The sequence below is a fragment of the Rhipicephalus sanguineus genome, chromosome 3, assembly GCF_013339695.2.
Source record: "Rhipicephalus sanguineus isolate Rsan-2018 chromosome 3, BIME_Rsan_1.4, whole genome shotgun sequence".
Lineage (NCBI taxonomy): Eukaryota > Metazoa > Arthropoda > Arachnida > Ixodida > Ixodidae > Rhipicephalus > Rhipicephalus sanguineus.
In genome coordinates, this window is record NC_051178.1 from 172,228,235 (window position 1) to 172,246,720 (window position 18,486).

At 42.1% G+C, this 18,486-nt stretch overlaps 1 protein-coding gene and 1 non-coding gene across 2 annotated transcripts in view; one reads left to right on the forward strand and one right to left on the reverse strand.

The window, feature by feature from the left end:
• Nucleotides 1-16,113, reverse strand: part of LOC119387671 (5'-nucleotidase domain-containing protein 3) — a 30,723-nt gene extending 14,610 nt beyond the window's left edge. Inside the window, exons 1-9 of the mRNA XM_037655134.2 lie at nucleotides 15,853-16,113; nucleotides 15,323-15,495; nucleotides 13,626-13,700; nucleotides 12,976-13,031; nucleotides 11,793-11,883; nucleotides 10,757-10,885; nucleotides 9,018-9,075; nucleotides 4,481-4,583; nucleotides 2,961-3,062 (exon numbers count right to left, since the gene is read on the reverse strand). Coding sequence (XP_037511062.1) covers nucleotides 2,961-3,062; nucleotides 4,481-4,583; nucleotides 9,018-9,075; nucleotides 10,757-10,885; nucleotides 11,793-11,883; nucleotides 12,976-13,031; nucleotides 13,626-13,700; nucleotides 15,323-15,495; nucleotides 15,853-16,060 — 995 coding nt within the window. The 5' untranslated portion in view covers nucleotides 16,061-16,113. The remainder of the gene's footprint in view (nucleotides 1-2,960; nucleotides 3,063-4,480; nucleotides 4,584-9,017; nucleotides 9,076-10,756; nucleotides 10,886-11,792; nucleotides 11,884-12,975; nucleotides 13,032-13,625; nucleotides 13,701-15,322; nucleotides 15,496-15,852) is intronic.
• A 324-nt stretch (nucleotides 16,114-16,437) lies between these two features.
• Trnae-cuc (transfer RNA glutamic acid (anticodon CUC)) lies at nucleotides 16,438-16,509 on the forward strand. Its single transcript has one exon. It is a non-coding gene; the product is annotated as a tRNA-Glu (tRNA).
• The last annotated feature ends 1,977 nt before the right edge of the window (nucleotides 16,510-18,486 follow it).

The window sequence follows — 18,486 nt, forward strand, 5'->3', positions numbered from 1 at the left end:
ACATAACCGTGAAACAAAAGCTCTAAATTTCAGAATCGGGTTAAAGATTTTAGTAATTCTGGAGATCAGTATCGGTAGGTTTCTGGAATCTTGACGTCAAGTTTCTTTAACAAATGACCCTTACACGAGATAAGCGAAAAGCTCTCTTTCAAACCGTTACGTTAGCTGACATTTTTGTTCAGCCTCTCCCCCACCACCTACCCATCCCTTGCTCCAACCTTCACTCTCCTAGCCCTTGCGGGATTAAATATTGTGGCTGCAGCCCGCTAGCAGAGGTGAGTTTGGGACTCCTGCTTTATAGGCTAAATAGTATGTGCTATTTTTCTGGCCGTTTTGGGACACACCACGCACATATACTGACTTGTTTTGAGAAGACTGTTTGCCAGCCAACCCTATTTTGTTTCACAACCTTGTCTAGTACCTACTATACAAAGACATAGTTTTGCACAAGGAAGGGGCGACAAGGCTATTATACAAAAAAAAAAAAATATTTTGCTCACCGACACCTTCTTGAAAAGGAAAGTAGCACTACCTCACATCAGTGTGCAGAAGTGAATACAGAAATGCAATAACACCGTTTCAAAATAAACACACACACACTCTTTTACATAAGAAATATACATATGGACAGAGGCGCAGCTTTCCCATTTTAATGTAGCTTTGTATCAAGGGATGCACACAAAGTTCGTCATTGTTGTCATTGGAAGAAACTTCACTATAGTCAACAGTGCCAGAGTTAATACCTCAAGGCATGATACTTTTACAAACTGCTGATGATAAACTGAAAGAGAAAAAGCTATAGGCCTTCGTAGCAATCACTTGCTTGCGCAAACCCGATAGGCGATTTGTTTCCAGAGGTACATGACTCGGCCACATTTCTACTGGGCAGCCGATTCTAGACAGGCAGCAGTTGATTAGGAAGACTACATTTATCGTTTGTAACGTTAAGTAAAGACTTCATAAAACTCCAACTTAAGCAACTAAAGAGCTGCCTAACTATTTTTTTATAAAGCTCCCAGAGCACTCATGCTGAACTATCTTTCAACATTCACATCAAGCGATAAAGAAGTGAAGAATTCCATGCTGCAATCCTCTACTATGAGCCGTGTGTATAACTAACGCATAACTAGGTAAAAAAGGACTTGGATATTTTAACAGACACAAGTGTGCACAGCAAGCAGTAATGGCCAGATAATCTGCCGAGAACAATGTGTTATCAGTCAGAGAACGAGTGTGTGCTGCAAAGAATGAGGATCACTCTCCTCGTTATGTCGATGCTGTGAAAGACGCGAAACGTGGTTTTGCTGGGCACCAGAATTATCGTTGAGTGCTGGCAGATGCCGACAATGAGGCCAAATATCCTAGTTACTGGCAAATGAGTAGTCCATAGGTCCATCGAAAACCACAGTGGTTATAAGGAAACAGTGCAAATTTGTTGTAAACCATGTGTTAAAGTGTTTTTGGTAACACACACGAGCTCAGTATGAACTCCGGCTGCTTCTGTGGACAGAATATTGCATATGACATATCGGTTGGACCTCTAATAAATAAGGCATTGTATGCAAGCCTTCACATCTAAACTGAACTGTAGGTATTGTTAAGACGTTTATTGACGGCGAGACTGACGGCGACGATGCACAACGACAGAGCGCAGACTCGCAGACTCTCACGAGCACGAGCACGAGGGGCGTGCTCTCCGAGAATAGGCGAAGAGGGTGACCCACTAGGAGGCGCTTGAGAGGACGACCCATTAGAGCGTTCCAATGCTTCTCTACAGTATCAATGCTGGAATACTCAGTGAGGGCACTTCCAAATGTAGAGAACTCTTATTCGGATTCAGTAACTTAAAGGGCCAGTAAACAGGCTTCGATTTTTTTGTTTACACCTCCAAACAAGCTCGCTAATTCGTGCGGAAGGCTGCGGCGATTACGTTTTGCGAATATCACAGCGCTGCACGACGTGCAGTGCTCCATTTTGAAAAACAGTTCCCTCGCACCCCTCCTGCGCCTGATGCCCTTTTCGTCTGTGCAGTGACGTAATCTTGCCCATGGGCAACATTATGTAGCATGGCGCCTTGGCCTTGCGGTGATGCAGTTTTGGCTGCGCAGCCCACATTTTCATTCTCCTTCACTGCCCTCTTCCGTTTTGGTAGAGCCCCGAGACTACCGGGACAAGTGCTATCGCCAGAACGAAAGCCTCCGAGATCAAGAGGCATCTCGCAACCTGATCGCTAGGGGAACGGTGCATGCGCCATGGCATATTTCTTTACATCTCTAGTGCTTCACACCCCTTGCACCATGTGTCCTCACCACACCGCTCTGGCACGAACGACACGTAGAAGAAGCCTTGCTTTGTCGTTGGCTGTGTGCCAGTGACATAATCACTGACAAAGTGTTACCTTGCCGAAATGGGCGTAGTCACGAAAAAGGGCTACACCTACCCCTCTTCAGTGCCGAGAAGGGTGGGAAGGCCGAGCAGGAAACCGAAACCAGCCGAAGCGCGTTGTTCTATACGCTGTAAGTTCCTTATTACAGCATTTATTCGCAAAATTCTTGCGTCAACATGTTCACATTGTACAAGTGTGCAGTTATCCCTCCATCACAAATTTTGGTCTGCGAAGTTGTTCACTGGCTCTTTAAACACAGAGAAAAGCACCTTCCATCAAGAAGCTCTTTTTACTCTTGATACTAAAATACATTCACACAGACAATGGAAAACTGATACACAGCTACCAAATGTGCTAACATCAGTGCTAGCAACTCTGCAACTTTGGGTGTGTAGCGATATCAACAAGGCTGCGGTTCTTTCGAAGTCATAAATCTGCAAAGGCTTTCATGAATTTGGTTCAGCGAAATTTTGATCTTGGCACACAGACCTTATGATGCTTGGAAAAAATAGCTCTCACTAGTCAATACAATATATTTGTGAAAAACAGAGCAATGGAATATAACTAGTCGTACCTGTGTTGATCGGTGAAAAACTTTGGCTTCCTTGCCTGGACAATGACTACATCGAAGAGATCTTGCCATTCAGGTCCAATCATGTATCGCATGCCAACGTCTCTGCGGAAACAAGCAAAAAGATAATTTATCTGAGTATGATGACATGAGCATACAATGTTGAAACCTAGGTAGTAGTAGCAGCAGCTACTGTGATGAAATAAACTTTGTACACCCAACAAGCAAAAGTTTACAGGACGTGAAATTTGAGAAAAACCTATATTTTTGCTTTGTCTGTGAACATGGCCTCCATTCAAATGGAGCCTTCCCTAACAGTGTAGAAATCCCCATTTGCAGTGTAGTCCACATCCTGTAAACTTTTGCTGTCAGTTGTGCCTTCTGTACATTATAAATTAACTGCACTACAAACAATCTAGGAATGGAATGATAATTGTTTTACTGCACCTTGAACACACATTTTTATACATCTTACACATATGCTCACTGCAAATAGCGTTGATGTGTAATTACATGCACAGCCAAATCTGAAGGATGTTTAGCTACTCTGACATAGGGCATTTCTTTTAAATACAATCTTTAAAAATTGCTTTTAACAGCACAATCATAGTCCTTCAGTCTGATTGCTCAGAGCAGCAGACAATACTTGCAAAAAATATCAATATATATAATTGACTAGTTAACTTTGTAATTAATTATCTATCACCTATCACAATTTATGAATTGTAGCCAGTGAGTTATAGGCATATACCCTTGAAAAAAATTTAAGAGTATGGAGTGAATTTCAAGATCTATGATAAACTTTTGATAAGAAACATACAGTTGTTTACCTTACATATTTAACAAAACGCCATTTAGTTGCACATATTGCAGTAAATATTTCAAAACTGCTGTCATCCTGAAAGTTACTTCTAAGCGGATATGTCTCGCTAATTCACCAGCCATGATTCGTAAATTGCCATGATGCTCCATAAAGTAATTACTAATTCAAAAGTTAAGCAGTGAATTCTTGTTAATTAGATTATATAGTACTATGATTTCTCATGGATGCAGTTTATGTCACTGAGTAATCATTCACACGGACTACATATACCAGAAGCTCAAATTGATCTAAAAAATTACTGGTCGCCTGAAACACAGCACCACTTAAACCTTCATTTCATAATGCAATGAGGTTGAGCAAGCGGATGAAACAGTAATTGCACTTCATTTCACTCATCACTTCATCTCAACAGTATTAAGAGGCAAGTTGAAAATTAATATACAATGTATAATTTTAAAGCTCGTTCTGTGTCACAACACATAAACATGTGGTAATGAATTTCACTTGCAGCAAGAACATTGTTTCTAATGCACCATTAACTCATCAAAGCATGCATGAATTTAAAATAGCCACAAATCTGAAGTTGAAGCAGAAGAGAGTCTACCATCAATGCAAATTAGAAACACCAGATTCTGGAATGCTTGTGCTCTGTAATGTGGATGGAAAAGGTACAGCTTTATCAAAAACGAGGTCCACTTACACGAATTTGAATGGACTGTTGGTCACCAGGAACATCTGCTTATCAGCCGATTTCAATCGCTCTAGGAACGTTACCAGTTCACTACGCTTCTCTAGGTAGTCACCTGTGAGACAAAAAACACCATCAAGGAGTGAGTAGATAAGACTTCATTTATTTCAATACAGGCAAATTCAGAGGATCCTGCCGAGTGTTGATTCCACGTGCACCACATCTGCTTATGACAATCCTTTGCACAACTGTGCACTAAACTGCCATTCTACACTTCAGGAACTACGCATAAGAGACTACCGTCAATTATCAGCATCGTTTAAATGGTATGATCTGAATAATAATTTGTGTAATGATAAGGAGCGGCAACGGAGCTCGGGTGCTCACACCTGGCCAGCACGAAGAAAAGGAAGACAAAGGAGAGCTCAGAATAGAACAGCCGGCCCAATGAACAGGCGTTGTCACTGCTTCTCTGCTTACATCTGTTTCTCTCCTTACATTTGATGTGTTGCCCATGTGAGCGAGAGCATACCCTTAGAACTAACTGTAACGCAACACTGAGCAAGCTTGTTATTGCCGTTCATTTTTCATTTGATGAAGACGCTTCAATAATGAGCACGCACCCTGTCAGATACAAGTCCCATTCTCTTTTACTTACATCCTTATGATATTTTATTGTAATTGGTTGTTTTAGAAACTTGTATGTATCTTTCTGAAGGGGGCTCCTTTATTTTAATACGTTCTTGGTAAGCTAATTGCATATCTTTAAAGGAGAACTGCGGTGATTTTTCGATATTCGCCAATTTCAATAAAATCTTCAACATATGTTCTCTTCGGTACCCTGATGATATGTGCCGAATTATACAACCGTAAGTCATTTAGTATTTTAGAAAACGAATTTATAATTTGGTAGCCAATTCCAGAATCACGCCTTTAAATGCAGGCCACCCCGTGTATGTGATTCATCGTTTCTACCCCTTTCCTACCCCGCCGCGCGCAGCAGGCAGACGCAGCGCACGCTTTCTTCTTCGTTTTGCCGCGGCTCGTTGCCGTCGATGTGGGGCACGTCAGCTGCTTCACGCGCTGGCGGGTCGAAATCAAAAGCGATGCTTCTGCACTCATCGCTGGCCTCGTCGCTGGTAAATTTAGACGAGCTGGCAGAGCTTGATTCCACGTCGGAAATTATCGCGAGCTTGCTTTTCAAGCGATAGAAGAATCACATGTGCTATGGCGGCGTGTAGTGTATTTTGTGACGTCACCGTCAACCCAGCATGGAGCAGCTCCATATTTTGGTTTCGGTTTTGACACGTTTATTGCTTACTTGAAATTATTGACGAGTCTCTCAACAAAATGAACCATCCTAGCTGTTACAGGACTGTGAATACTATTTGAAAACGACATTATCTCAATATAGCCAAAATTGCACCGGAGTTCCCCTTTAAGCATGTGATCACTGTTAGAAAGCACTGGGAAATAATACACTTCAGTTTCTTTCAAAAATAAACTTGCTTTTGGAAGCCCAAGCTGCAGTAGCTTGCATCACATGCAGCAGGCTGTGCAGAATGGCTACTGAATCTGTACGTCCATTTTATATGCGCATAATCTCTGGTACCCTCATGAAACTGCCATAGATAGGGTCTATAGTACGTATTAAAAGCAGCTTGAAGAAGAACTGACATTTGGGTGAGTTGGATTATGTTAAACATATTGAGTGCATTCAGTGCGATACAACGAGGACAGAGGTAAAGAAGGGACAGGAACACCAGCGCTGTTCTCAGAACTAACTTTATTAGTGCAGAAACACATATTTTAAAGCACAATCTGTAACCATGTGACCACACGCCGATGACGTCAAACAGAGGATAAATGCAAAAGATTAGGACTAACCATAAACAAACTGTATCACGTGACAGAACTATTCAAGAGAGAAATTTCTTTGTCATGCAGGGCTATGGAAGGCACGCTTGCACAACTGGGGCCATTTTTGTGAATGTACAAAGCTTCCATAATTTCTCTGGTAGCCTGATCCGCACGCGCAAAAATACACACCATGTCTGCAAATATTGCTGTACACCCATGTTCATTACAGTGTCTAGCCAGATGTGAATAGGATTGCCTACTAGTGAGCATAATAAATGTTCCTGTAATCTAATATTCAAACAGTGGCCCGTTTGGCCTATGTAAAACATGGCCACACGAGAAAGGCACCTGGTAAAAATGCCCACTCTGCATGGAACTATCGAGGACACATGTTTTACGTTGCAACATTTTTTTATTTACACCTGTTCTTTTTTCAAACAACTTCCTATCAATTATTCCACATATTTTCTTCAATTTATTTGGGGCTGACAAGACAACTTTAACATTGTATCTTCCTACAACATTTTTTAGCCCGTGTGATAGTTTATGTGCATAAGGTATGATGCCAACTTTTGCTTTTTCCGATGGCACTGAATTAGTCTCTATGGTGCAGGAAGATACAACGTTAAAAAATGTTGCAGGAAGATACAACAGTAAAGTTCTCTTGTCAGCCACAAATAAAATGAAAAACATTTGTGGAATAATTGATAGGAAGTTGTTTGAAAAAAGAACAAGTGTAAATAAAAAATGTCGCAAGGTAAAACATATGTCCTCGATAGTTCCACGCAGAGTGGGCGTTGTTTACCAGGTGCTTTTCTCGTGTGGCCACGTTTACATAGGCCAAACGGGCCGCTGTTTGAATATTAGATTACAGGAACATAAACGCTCACTAGTAGGCAATCTTATTCTCATCTGGCTAGACACTGTAATGAACATGGGTGTACAGCGATATTTGCAGAGACGGTGTGTATTTTTGCACATGCAGATCAGGCTACCAGAGAAATTATGGAAGCTTTGTACATTCACAAAAAAGACCCTAGTTGTGCAAGCGTGCCTTCTGTAGCCCTGCATGACAGAGGAATTTCTCTCTTGAATAGTTTTGTCACATGATACAGTTTGTTCATGGTTAGTCCTAATCTTTTGCATTTATCCTCTGTTTGAGGTTATCGGCGTGTGGTCACGAGGTTATAGGTTGTGCTTTAAAATATGTGCTTCTGCGCTAATAAAGTTGTTTCTGAGTACAGCACTGGTGTTCGTGTCCCTTCTTCACCTCTGTCCTCGCTGTATCGCACTGACCTTTGACTTTCAAACTCATATAAAGCAAAGCAGGGCATGCTCATAACCACGAATAATATGGCCAACAATGAACTGCAAAATGGATGTGAAAGTGTGCTCATATCTGATACCCCACCTACAGGATTTATTTCGAGAACAAGGAAGAATACAAAGGAATGACGGTTAGGTTATTTTCATTTTTATATTCTTATAACTTTGCACATTCTCAACCTAAACATGCAGTACAAGTCAAACTTACTGGTTCCATATGCCTCTGCAGATGTTACTGAACAGCATTGCTAGACTTCTGCTCGTATATATTAAAGGGGCTCTGCAACACCTACTGAGTTTTCATGAAACGACCTTACCATTTGAGTTTGTTGCCTCATGAATCTCCTGCCCCCCCCCCCCAAAATAAGTATAAGCGAAGTTATTACAGGAAATCACACTTTTTCCCTCCTTTTGCTGCCATGAGTATGCTGGAAAATGCCTGAGGGAGATGGTATGGGGCAATGCACTGTCCAAAAGTTACGTCTCCATGTGCTCAATGCCATGATACATGTATGTATTATGGCACTGAGCATTTAAGCCCAAACCTTATAGTATGCGTGAAAATCCACGTGACAGCGACGAGCGACGAAAGTGACCATCGTGCGACAGATTACGTCGTCGATCACTCAGTTTTGGAAATCTAGAAACTGTCGCTCGTTGCCCGGAAGTCGTATGACTGACCAGCCAAATAGCACGGAGGCGGTACAGGATGTATGTAAGTGACGTACTGCCAGTTGGTGTGCATGCACGAACGAACAAATAACTGAGTGTTCATACGCATTAGAAAAAAAAAATCTAATGCAAAACTTTCCAAAATATTATGTCACTTTGTACAACAGAACATACCGTTTTACACTATATGCTGCAGGCAACATGCCAGTCTTGTCACAGGGTAGCTGTTCTTATGCTAGTAACACTGAAAATTCGTCGCCGAAGCTGTCGTGTAAATAAGGTATAGTTTTGATGCGACAGGGACCTTTGTCGCATTGCTCATCGTCACTGTGCAGATTTTTCACACATATGGAGTTTATGCATTACTCTTCTTTTTTCTTTGACCATACTGCCCATTACTTTTGGTTCAGACGTGGGCAGCTGTGGCACCTACACAAAGTGGCACGTCTTCTCCATGACTGCCTGACAAGGCTCCCGCTTGCTGCATAGTTTTTTGAAGGAAAGAGCAAGCTATTTTTGGCTGCTTTTGACACAAAATTGTTCGTTCCCTGCGGCATACAGTGCAACAATATTTTGCTGACATGTTCGCAGAAGCCTTTAATACAGGTCATGAGCGTTTTTTGACCATGTTTAAGAAGTGTTGCCGGGTCCCTTTAAGATCGAGTACCAGAAAAGAAGAAACGGCACTTACTGATGTTGCTCTCATTGAGGGTGTTGTGAATCACCGGATGAATGCTTGAAATGGCATTCTAACAAGAAAAAAACAGAGAAAAAGCTCTAAGAAAGATCGTACAGGCAACTGTTGAATTTACAACAAGTTGCAGTGCGAGCTTGTAGCATGCACTAGAAAACACTTCAGAACTGTAGAATACAAATGCAACATCCAATAAGAAATCGCCATAATGAAACATAAATGAACATAAACATCAAACTTCGTTACAACCAAGTTGCATCCAAATGGCTTTGCTGTATCTGACACTTGTTATAGGCATATAGTACTTGATATATGCTGTTATTAGCGAGGACCATTTTAAGATTTGCCTTGTTATATTAATAATCTGTTGTACTATCTGCTATTCATTACTGCATGGTCCGTACAGTTCGGCCATCTTTCGCGATACCCCAGATCTCGAAGAGAAGGAGTGCTGGCATAGGAGAAGAAGAAATATCTTTAAAAAAACTGCAATGAATCGTGAAGAACACTAGAACCAGAAGCATTAGGAAAGGGTGGTATGGAGGGTGGGGGGGTGTTGCATTGTTGCGCTTGCCCCCATTGCTGATATGCCAGTGTGATGACACGAATTTCAGAGTAGGTTTCTTCACATCTTAAGCCTGCTGACCCACAGTAAGAGTTTCTACAACTAAGTTTGGTCTTTTGCTTTTATTCAGTTACAATGCAGTCCATCGTTGCGGATAAAAAAATTAACCAGGCTTGAGCAGATGCCAACTGCATTACTGCATTAATTTGGTGTGGGAACATTAAGATGGTTTCGCCATCTATAGTTTTCGTGTCTTTGTATCTTTTTTTATTTAAAAAGTTCCCTCTAAAGTTAGGAGTGACTTTTATGACATTGAAGAAGGGTGATGCACTAATGCAGCTGAAATAATTTTACTAGACATTCTCGACCAAGGTATCCATTAAAACCTTCTCAAGGATTCCAATACCAAAAAAAATTTGGCAGTTCGTATAGCAAAAAATGCCCTCACATATGCACTGGTTCAAAGCTTGCTTCTCTGCACAGCTGTACGGTAACACCAACAAACGGTACCTCAATATCCTCACTTCCAAAAATATATGTCGCCAAGAGCACAAATTCCTTTATGAAGAATATGCCTCCTTTCCCAGTGTTTCTGGTTTGGTGAGCCTGCTTGGCCAAGGAATGTAGCAAACAATTATCCCGAATGCATGTTGACACATGGTGGTTTCATAACAAAGTATCTCATCCGAGTTTTGTGCACTCATGAACAGGTAGCAGTAAGCATTCCTAAAATTTAGAGTTACTGCATATGTTAAAGGGAGCCAACACAGTTACTGCACCTGAACTGTGGCGGCCAATGAATCCAGAGACATTCAACATGTTTCCATTTTCCCATGTACAAATGGACATATGTTAAGGAAAGAAGATTTCTTTTTTTTTAAGGGCTCATTTTTCGTTGTTAGACACAATATTAGTGAGAGCTAACAGACAGTGGCTTATGCCGCAGAGATTAACATGAAATTCTTTGAGGGATCTCATAAGGACAACATTCTTATATCAGTGCTTACAACGTTGATTTCAATTAAAACAGTACAAGCTCATTAAGCCATTTCCAAAAAATGCTCGATGCTTCATAACAACAGCCTAATAGGTAGCTTTTGCATGAATTCTTTTTTTCTTTAATGTCTATTGTCCCTAGAATCCTTCTTCGAAGCACATAGAGTGTACTTGCTTGAATGTCAAAGAAAAGAATCTCTGGATTGTAGGCAATGTTGTGTCGCTCGAAGTACTCGGTCACGTTCGACAGGAGGCAGATTTCAGGAACAGAAAAGAGGTCGTTCAGCTGCTTCATTCGTGCTCCCTGCGTGAAAAAAAAAAGCCATACAGAAGGGCCTCCGTGTCAAAAGTTTCATGCAAGTTCTACAAGCCAGTGTTTACTGTCACCCCTTGGCTGCAATACCTGACAGTTTAGTGCAAATTTTTTATAGTTTTGCTGTCTGCATGACAGTTAGGGTACTGAACCAAACCCGAACTGGAATTCATCAGGAAGTGAGCCCGAATAAATATTCTTGGAAGCCTGTGCCCAAATTAAACCTGAGCAAGTGGAAATAATAATAGTTGCCACTTCACCATGAAATAGTTCAAGCATATAGATTGTGTGAATTCTTTGCATAACCAGTACAACGGTTATTCTCCACTAGCAGATTGTTACGACTCACGAGCTGTGTTGTGCGTAAGAATGTGAATACGTGAGTAGATGATAGGCATCTGCTGGTAAACATGGCCATCTCTATAGAGATGATTGCACTTCAGAATGCAATCATGCCAGTCACATTTCATGGCTGAAAAGTTGTCTCAGGACCTCCGCAACATCAGCACTTATACTGACACTCCTAATTCAGCTGTTAATTTCACTTGTTACTATAACTAGGTAGCTAAGGAAAGCTGACACTGTCAAGTCTATGCCATAAAGGCAGAGTATTTGGTTTGAAATGAGCAGCACTACATTTAAATCCTAGCTGCATTAGATCTGTTTCAATTTTCAGGTCCTTTACTATGCAATCCAACTGATACTGACTCATGGTGAAATTGATTCTAATGACATGATCCCGGCCAATGTTAACGCATTTAAAGTATAGCTGACTGAGTTGACAGCCTTCTCCTTTTGCACAGCAGGATTACTTATTGTAGGTAAAAACTAAGTGAAATTGTTACTCATGCAATTGTTTCATAATTAAAGTTAAAAAATGTCATGCTTGAGTACTTACCTGTTCAGCGTTGCCTCTTATCATGTACTGGGGAATATATGATCCCCCATAGGTGTTGATTACTTCTTCTTTGCTGAGTGGTGTGAGGCCTCTGAAAAGTTTAAAGCAGTTTACGCTGTCATTCCATCCCTTTCATTCAGAAACGCATCGCCGCAATGTAAAAGACAGTTTGTCGCCTTCACACTTTATCAGGAAGTGGTGACAGTGTTTGATGCGATGGTTATGAACATTTTCCTTTGCATGTGATATGTTCACTGCATTGTTGGAAATGTTCTGTCCTCGCACTTCCTATTTGTGTCGGTCACACCATTTGTGAATGATTATGACAAGTATATGCTAGTTGCCATTCTCAAATCAATGCAGCTCGGGAGAGAAAACCCATTAGTAATGTGTGCATATGTACAGTTGCAGCTAGTTACACTCATACCCACTGCTTAGTCAGCAATACTGTTGGTATGGTGAGAAAACCTTATCTGACAGAATCACTGCACTGATGGAATGATAAAAAGCAGCAATAAAAAGCAGCAAAATACAACAAAGGTAACACTCAATCAAAGGACATACACCAAGAGTATTTGCAAGCCGACATGTATTAAATATCTTGGTGCCCTGTTAGTTTGTACCAGTCTGTCTTGCTGTGCTTGTCAATTACAGCTGCTCTTAATTACATGATGCGAACAAGTTAGCCCAAACCAAGATATTGCTAATAGACTTACAACAGTGATGGTAAGATATCCGACATTTAACGAAATGTTCATCACAATGCTGTCTGACACGACAACATTCCAAGTAGTGGAACAAGGACTGTGAGATGAATTGTAGGAGGGAGTGGCAGGAAAAACAACATGAGATAGTTGCGAGCAACATAAACTGCATATAAATAAATACGACAAGAGAAGACTAATGTAGTGAAGTAAAAATGATGTCTACATTGGCAAGAAGCCCATTCAGATTGATATGAGAGGAACGCAAAGTAAGGTTAGAATTGGAAGAGATGAAAGGACACCATGGAAGACAATCTTAAATCTTGGAAAAGGAGGAAAGAGTGGCCCCATGAAAAAACAAAGAAAAGAAAAAAAAGGGAAAGAACGCCGATCAAAAACAGTGGCCTCGTGTGAAGTACCACGAAAGGACGAATACAGCTGTTATAAGAATAATGGTTGTCACAGCTGAGACACCATACCTGTAAACGCTGCAGAACTGTATCTGATGAAAGAGATCCATCTTCATAAGTATGCCCTATCAAATGCAAAAGAATATGTCAGCATATGATGACACAGTGAAAAACAGTTTCCTTTTTCTTTTCATGCAGCAGCATCCTTGAGGGATGTTCTTAATGGTGCAGTAACATTTGAAAGACAGAAAGTTTGATTGGCAAGCGGCTCAACAAGATGAGGTTTACAGGAAAGAACATCTGAATGTGTGGTCATAATAAAAGCTCTTTAGAAATTAACCATTGTTTGTTGGCATGGAGAGTGTGTTAGAGATAAAACAGAAAATCTCACGGTACATTGTGTAGGGCCACAGCACCAGGCCCCATACAACTAAGTGCTGGTACACTTTCTGACAGTATGTTCCAGCTTTGTCAACATCAAATAGTGGTCAATGCATAAGTCACCTTCAACTCTTTCCGCCGTAGCTAAAGCATCCCTCTTATTTCGATGTGTGCATAAGAAAGATTTTTGAAAAGTATGCCGTGTGAGTCGCATGTAGTGCAGATAAAAGATTTCACTTGCGCACATTGAACCCGCCACTCGTAACCTTCCCAGAGCACATTAAGCAAACAGAATCAACATTGCTGCAACTAATGCATGAAATCGACCACCAACTCACCTTTTTCATGTCATATTGAAGGCCTCGGATTGCAAAGCCGGGCCTGTACTCCAGTTGTGCAATATCTTTTGGATACTGCAAGAGAGAAAACGTATTTAAAGCAACAACAGCAGAAGGAAAGAAGACAACGTGCACTAAATAAAATGTTGCATTGAACCTGTTTTTCAGGATGTTGAATTCTGTATGTCACAGCACAGCTTACATTTTTGGAGTACATTATTCACAGACATTGTACAAAAGGGTTTAGAAAAACCCTAAATTCTCTAAAAGCATATAAGTAGGGGTGTACGAATAGTGAAATTTCATTTCGAATCGAATCGAATAGTGCCGAATAGTGGCCAAAAATATCGAATACCAATGTTTTTATGGAAAATTGAAAGAAACAACAACGGTAATGTTGTGATTCATCGTCATGAGTGCTCAGGGCCCCAAAACCTTCGGGCGCCCGTTCACAGCAGGTTTTTAACTGCGCGCCGGAACGATGGACGTTTCTGAACGTGTGGTGTGGTGCAGTAGTGACACAGCGGGAACAAAATTTTCCATATGAAGCCAATCAGCGAGGATTTCGCGGGTCAAAGTCGGGACGTAATACGGTGCTTGCGGCATACGCAACCGAACTACGCAAGAAGTCCGTGGTTTCGTTTCGGAAGCGAAGTTGTGAAGGCCTTGACAGTTTTCTCGTGTGTGTTTTTTTACCTGCAGAAATGACATAATCTCCTATAAGATAAAGATGCGCTCGTCTTTGAACCAGGATGTCACTGAAAGTTTTAACGAAAGGCTGACTGTAACGATGTTAGTGTTAGTTTTAGCGACGCCACCCTGACCAAGTTGCACCATTGACCTTTGTCGCGCTTTAGATATTCGTCCTGTCGAATTATTCGAAACTTCGAATACTAGCTATTCGAAAGTCGAATCGAATTATTTGATTAGGTATTATTTGATTCAAATTCAAAAGTCGAATATTCGCACACCCCTACATATAAGTACTCTGGTCTCTTGATATTACTCTATTAATCTGATATTGTCTCTTGAATTGCTCCTGCTTCTCTTGATATTATCAAATTGCACATTCAAAAAATGGTTAACAAGGCACTTTTGCATAAATAATTGTTCTTAAGTGTGAAATCAAAGGAAAGCAGCAACCTTGGCCATCAGCTGTAGAACTGGAAAAAATTTAAAATGCAAAGCAGAAAAATACAGCCACTTAGCTGCATGGTTGAGAATACACGTGGGTATCATAACTTTTTATGTAATGTGATCAAGGCAATCTGTGTCTGCAAGCTTCAGCATCAGGTACGGGCGTGTGAAATCTGCATTACCAACCATTGCTTAAGACACTACTGGTTTGGGGCAGGCTTTGACAGACATTATCATGGCATTATTAATGCACTGTACCATAATTAAGCAGGTTAGCTGTCAGGCCCATGATGTTTTGGTTTTGGAAATATACATTTATCAAAGGTGCAGCAGTGCAAGAATTCTAGATGAAAGGAATACCTAGGACACACACAGATACTGTGAGCGCCTTGAATGCCCATACATAACGTTTGCAGTCAGAATAAAGATTTGCTAGCCCCATGACAGGAATGTTTAATTTCCTTTCTCATCATTAAAAGCTACCACACAACTTCAAGAATTAAAAAAGAAGACTGAGAGAGAGAGAGAGAGAGAGAACGAAAAGAGGGAAGCGTCGTCACCTTGAACTTGTTTATCAGCCAATCTCTGCCAAGGTCATAAATGAGGTAGTGCAGCTTCTCAGTGTACACGGCCAGTGTGTAATCATAGTCGAAGCCATACACTTCGATCTGCGATATGTCCAGCTCATTATTCGCGAATACGCCGAAGGGGTTCACTTCCGGCGTTGGCAAAGCTGTAACAGGGAAAGCAATACTGTGATAACGCAGCCAGACGATAAACGCAGGCAAAACAGCACAACGGAAAGTTTCGGCAAGGATGCAATGCACGTAGCAAGAAGTGTCCCGCGCCCACTTAGCCCACGCCAGACACAAGCATTAGCCAAGACTGTCACTCCCAGTATCAGAAAGAGGTCAACGACACGGTGGTAGAATAAGGGAGGACGTTATTGTTCCAGTAAAATAAACTACAGTGACCTGCTGTGACATCACAGAGGTTGAGTCTGGCTACCACGAACACACGGCGGGTGTCTAGAGTGGACGACAACAAAATGAAAGGTGGCCTGTCAGAAGTCGAGCGAATAACTACGCACCCTCGCACGCTTGCTTGGCACTCAAGTATTTTTCGAGCAGGGACGTCTGCGAATAAACGCCGCTGTCGTCAAAGGCCTCAGTGCCGTCCCTAGATGAGCGCTGTATGCAACGGGCAGACCGTATTGTGTGGTTTAACTGGTTTTGCAAGACGAAACTCGTTTTCTTAATGTTGCAAACGGATCTGCACAGCAGACGACATGCCGCCATGATTGCGTTTGATTTGCGGCGGCGACAGTGTAGCCAACAGGGATGTTGAGTGGCGCTGTCGTTGGGCGTATCTACTGCTGTAAATGAACATCGCTGTTCAACCAAAAGTAATTTTGCAACACTACTCACATGAGTTTTAATCACAGTAATAAAACTATACACACCAGTGAGTGAAATACGAAAAGAAAAGTTTGTCACAGTGGTTTATTTTTGTCGCCCTCAGAAGTTAGCGAAAGTGCGTAGAAACATAAATAATGTAATAGTGCACGTATGTTCAATATTTAAACTACTAGTTCACTGTAATTTGAACGCAAAAAATCACACATTAATCTTGTTTCTAATTCTACATAAAGAGAATAGCGAGCTCCTTAGACATCTCCGGCATGGTCTAGTGGTTAGGATACCTGGCTCTCACCCAGGAGGCCCGGGTTCGATTCCCGGTGTCGGAACAATTTTTTTTTTCTTGAGCTTTTTTTTTTTTTAATGACAACGCTTTTTGAGGTAGTGCTCTTATATGAGAGACGAGGAGTGAACTCTGACGAACCGCCGAACGAAAATTGGGCCACTCATATCCGAAATGGCAGCGATGTATTGCAGTGTGCCACAGAAAGGTACGCTATGCTGGATACACACATTTTCTTTTCCACGAGCAATGCCACCGCCGGAAACGCACGTGACTTTTGAAGAACTCAAACGCAGTTGCGCGGAATGCAGGACAATAGCTCAAATTTTCCGCGAGGAAACATATGCGTGTTTGACGCGTACGTGACAGTGAACCCGTCCCCCGCTTCCCCTCTCGTCTTTTTTTAATTACTTCACGCAAACTGTATACATTGCGCAAGACCTAGAAATAGAGCGGGAAATCTGGGAAAACGTATTAGGCGAACGTGTTCATTACAACCGAGGGAACGTATTAATGACCAACGTAAAGACCAAGTTTTACCGCTCTAGTTACATATACGATAATTTATATTTAATGCAACGCTTTTAAATATGAAGATATGCGCACAAACTTCTCTAAGTCCTGTTCGTAGTGTGCAACGCGTGTAATTGCTCTTTGTGGCGTATCTGGCACTTCGAAGGTTAGACGAATTATTGCGAACTTTGGGCTCTCTCTCTCTCTCTAGAGTCTCTACATACAGGACAATGATGTGAACCGACAAATTGTAGACTACCCGTGAACTAGTGCACGGCCACTCACACAATGTCTTAAATAATTCTGACGCAATGTTTTATTGCTCGCAATCCAAAAGGAGGAAAGCAATGACAAAAAAAAAATAAAATAAACGCAAAGTCTACGGCCATTGCAATAACCGCCTCGCCTATCGGTATATCGTATTTGTTCAATACAATATTGGCGACAATCGTTACCGCGGCTGTGGTCGCGCAGTTACGCGGCGCATTACCGCTCAGCCGTGGCATATAACAGTCTTATCCATGTAACACCTTACAACACTTCCCGCGTCGAGGTGGCCCATTTCTGTATCGTTTATACGCTACGGCGGAAACGAAGGAGCATATAGGGATGTGGAGAAGTTGGTAGCAACAGATTATGATTTCTGACCGGGCAACTGCTCTCGCAACCTCTCGCGAGAGATGAGATCGAGATCAGCGAAACCGCTGCTGCATGCGGACCCGGCGGCGGCGTGGCGTAGCGGAATATAAGTTCGGCAACAGCCCAGGCGAAGCCCTCGCGCTGCAGCGCGCGGCAAAGCGAGCCTTTTTGTGAGGCAATTTCCTCCGTCCCACTTTCGTTACACAACGTTTTCGTAAACGCTGAAGGAAAAGGAAAGTCGTCGCCGGGCCGATCTTCCAGCCGTCTGGCTCGCCTCCGCGTGCACGCGTACTCCCAGGCCGTCGACCTCAATGCTCGCCCGCGTTCCCGCGCTCGGAATGACAGGTACGAAAAAGTGCGTAAGTACTACGCCTTGCTGCCGCTCTGCCCAAACGTGTATTACTCGAGTGGAGCTGGAGACGACCACGACACGTGCGGAACGACATTAGTGTCAGTTTCCCGCTAACGCGCCTGATAGGACTGTTCGATGCAAGACAGCAATAGATCCGGTCGCCATACAACGGAGGACTCTTTTTTTTACCGTCCTAAGCGTCATCCGCTGTCATTATTGCGTGCAGAGAGCAATTGCTAAACTCATGATTCAAGATAGCAGCATCCCTTCTATCAACTGCATGAACGCTGGCGATTGAGCGCTGATGACACGTGCTACCAAGCCGGGATAGTGTAATGGTTCAACGCACTTCGCATTTTCTGGAAAGAGAAAATTTCCATCCATGCAGACAATAGCACAAAGCTATCAAAAAGCAAGAAAGCTTCGCAGCTGAAAAAAAAATCATCCTAGCTGCATATTTCGGGGATCGATCCCGAGGTCGCTCTACCGTCGGAACTAACCAGGAGACTGGCAGGCCAC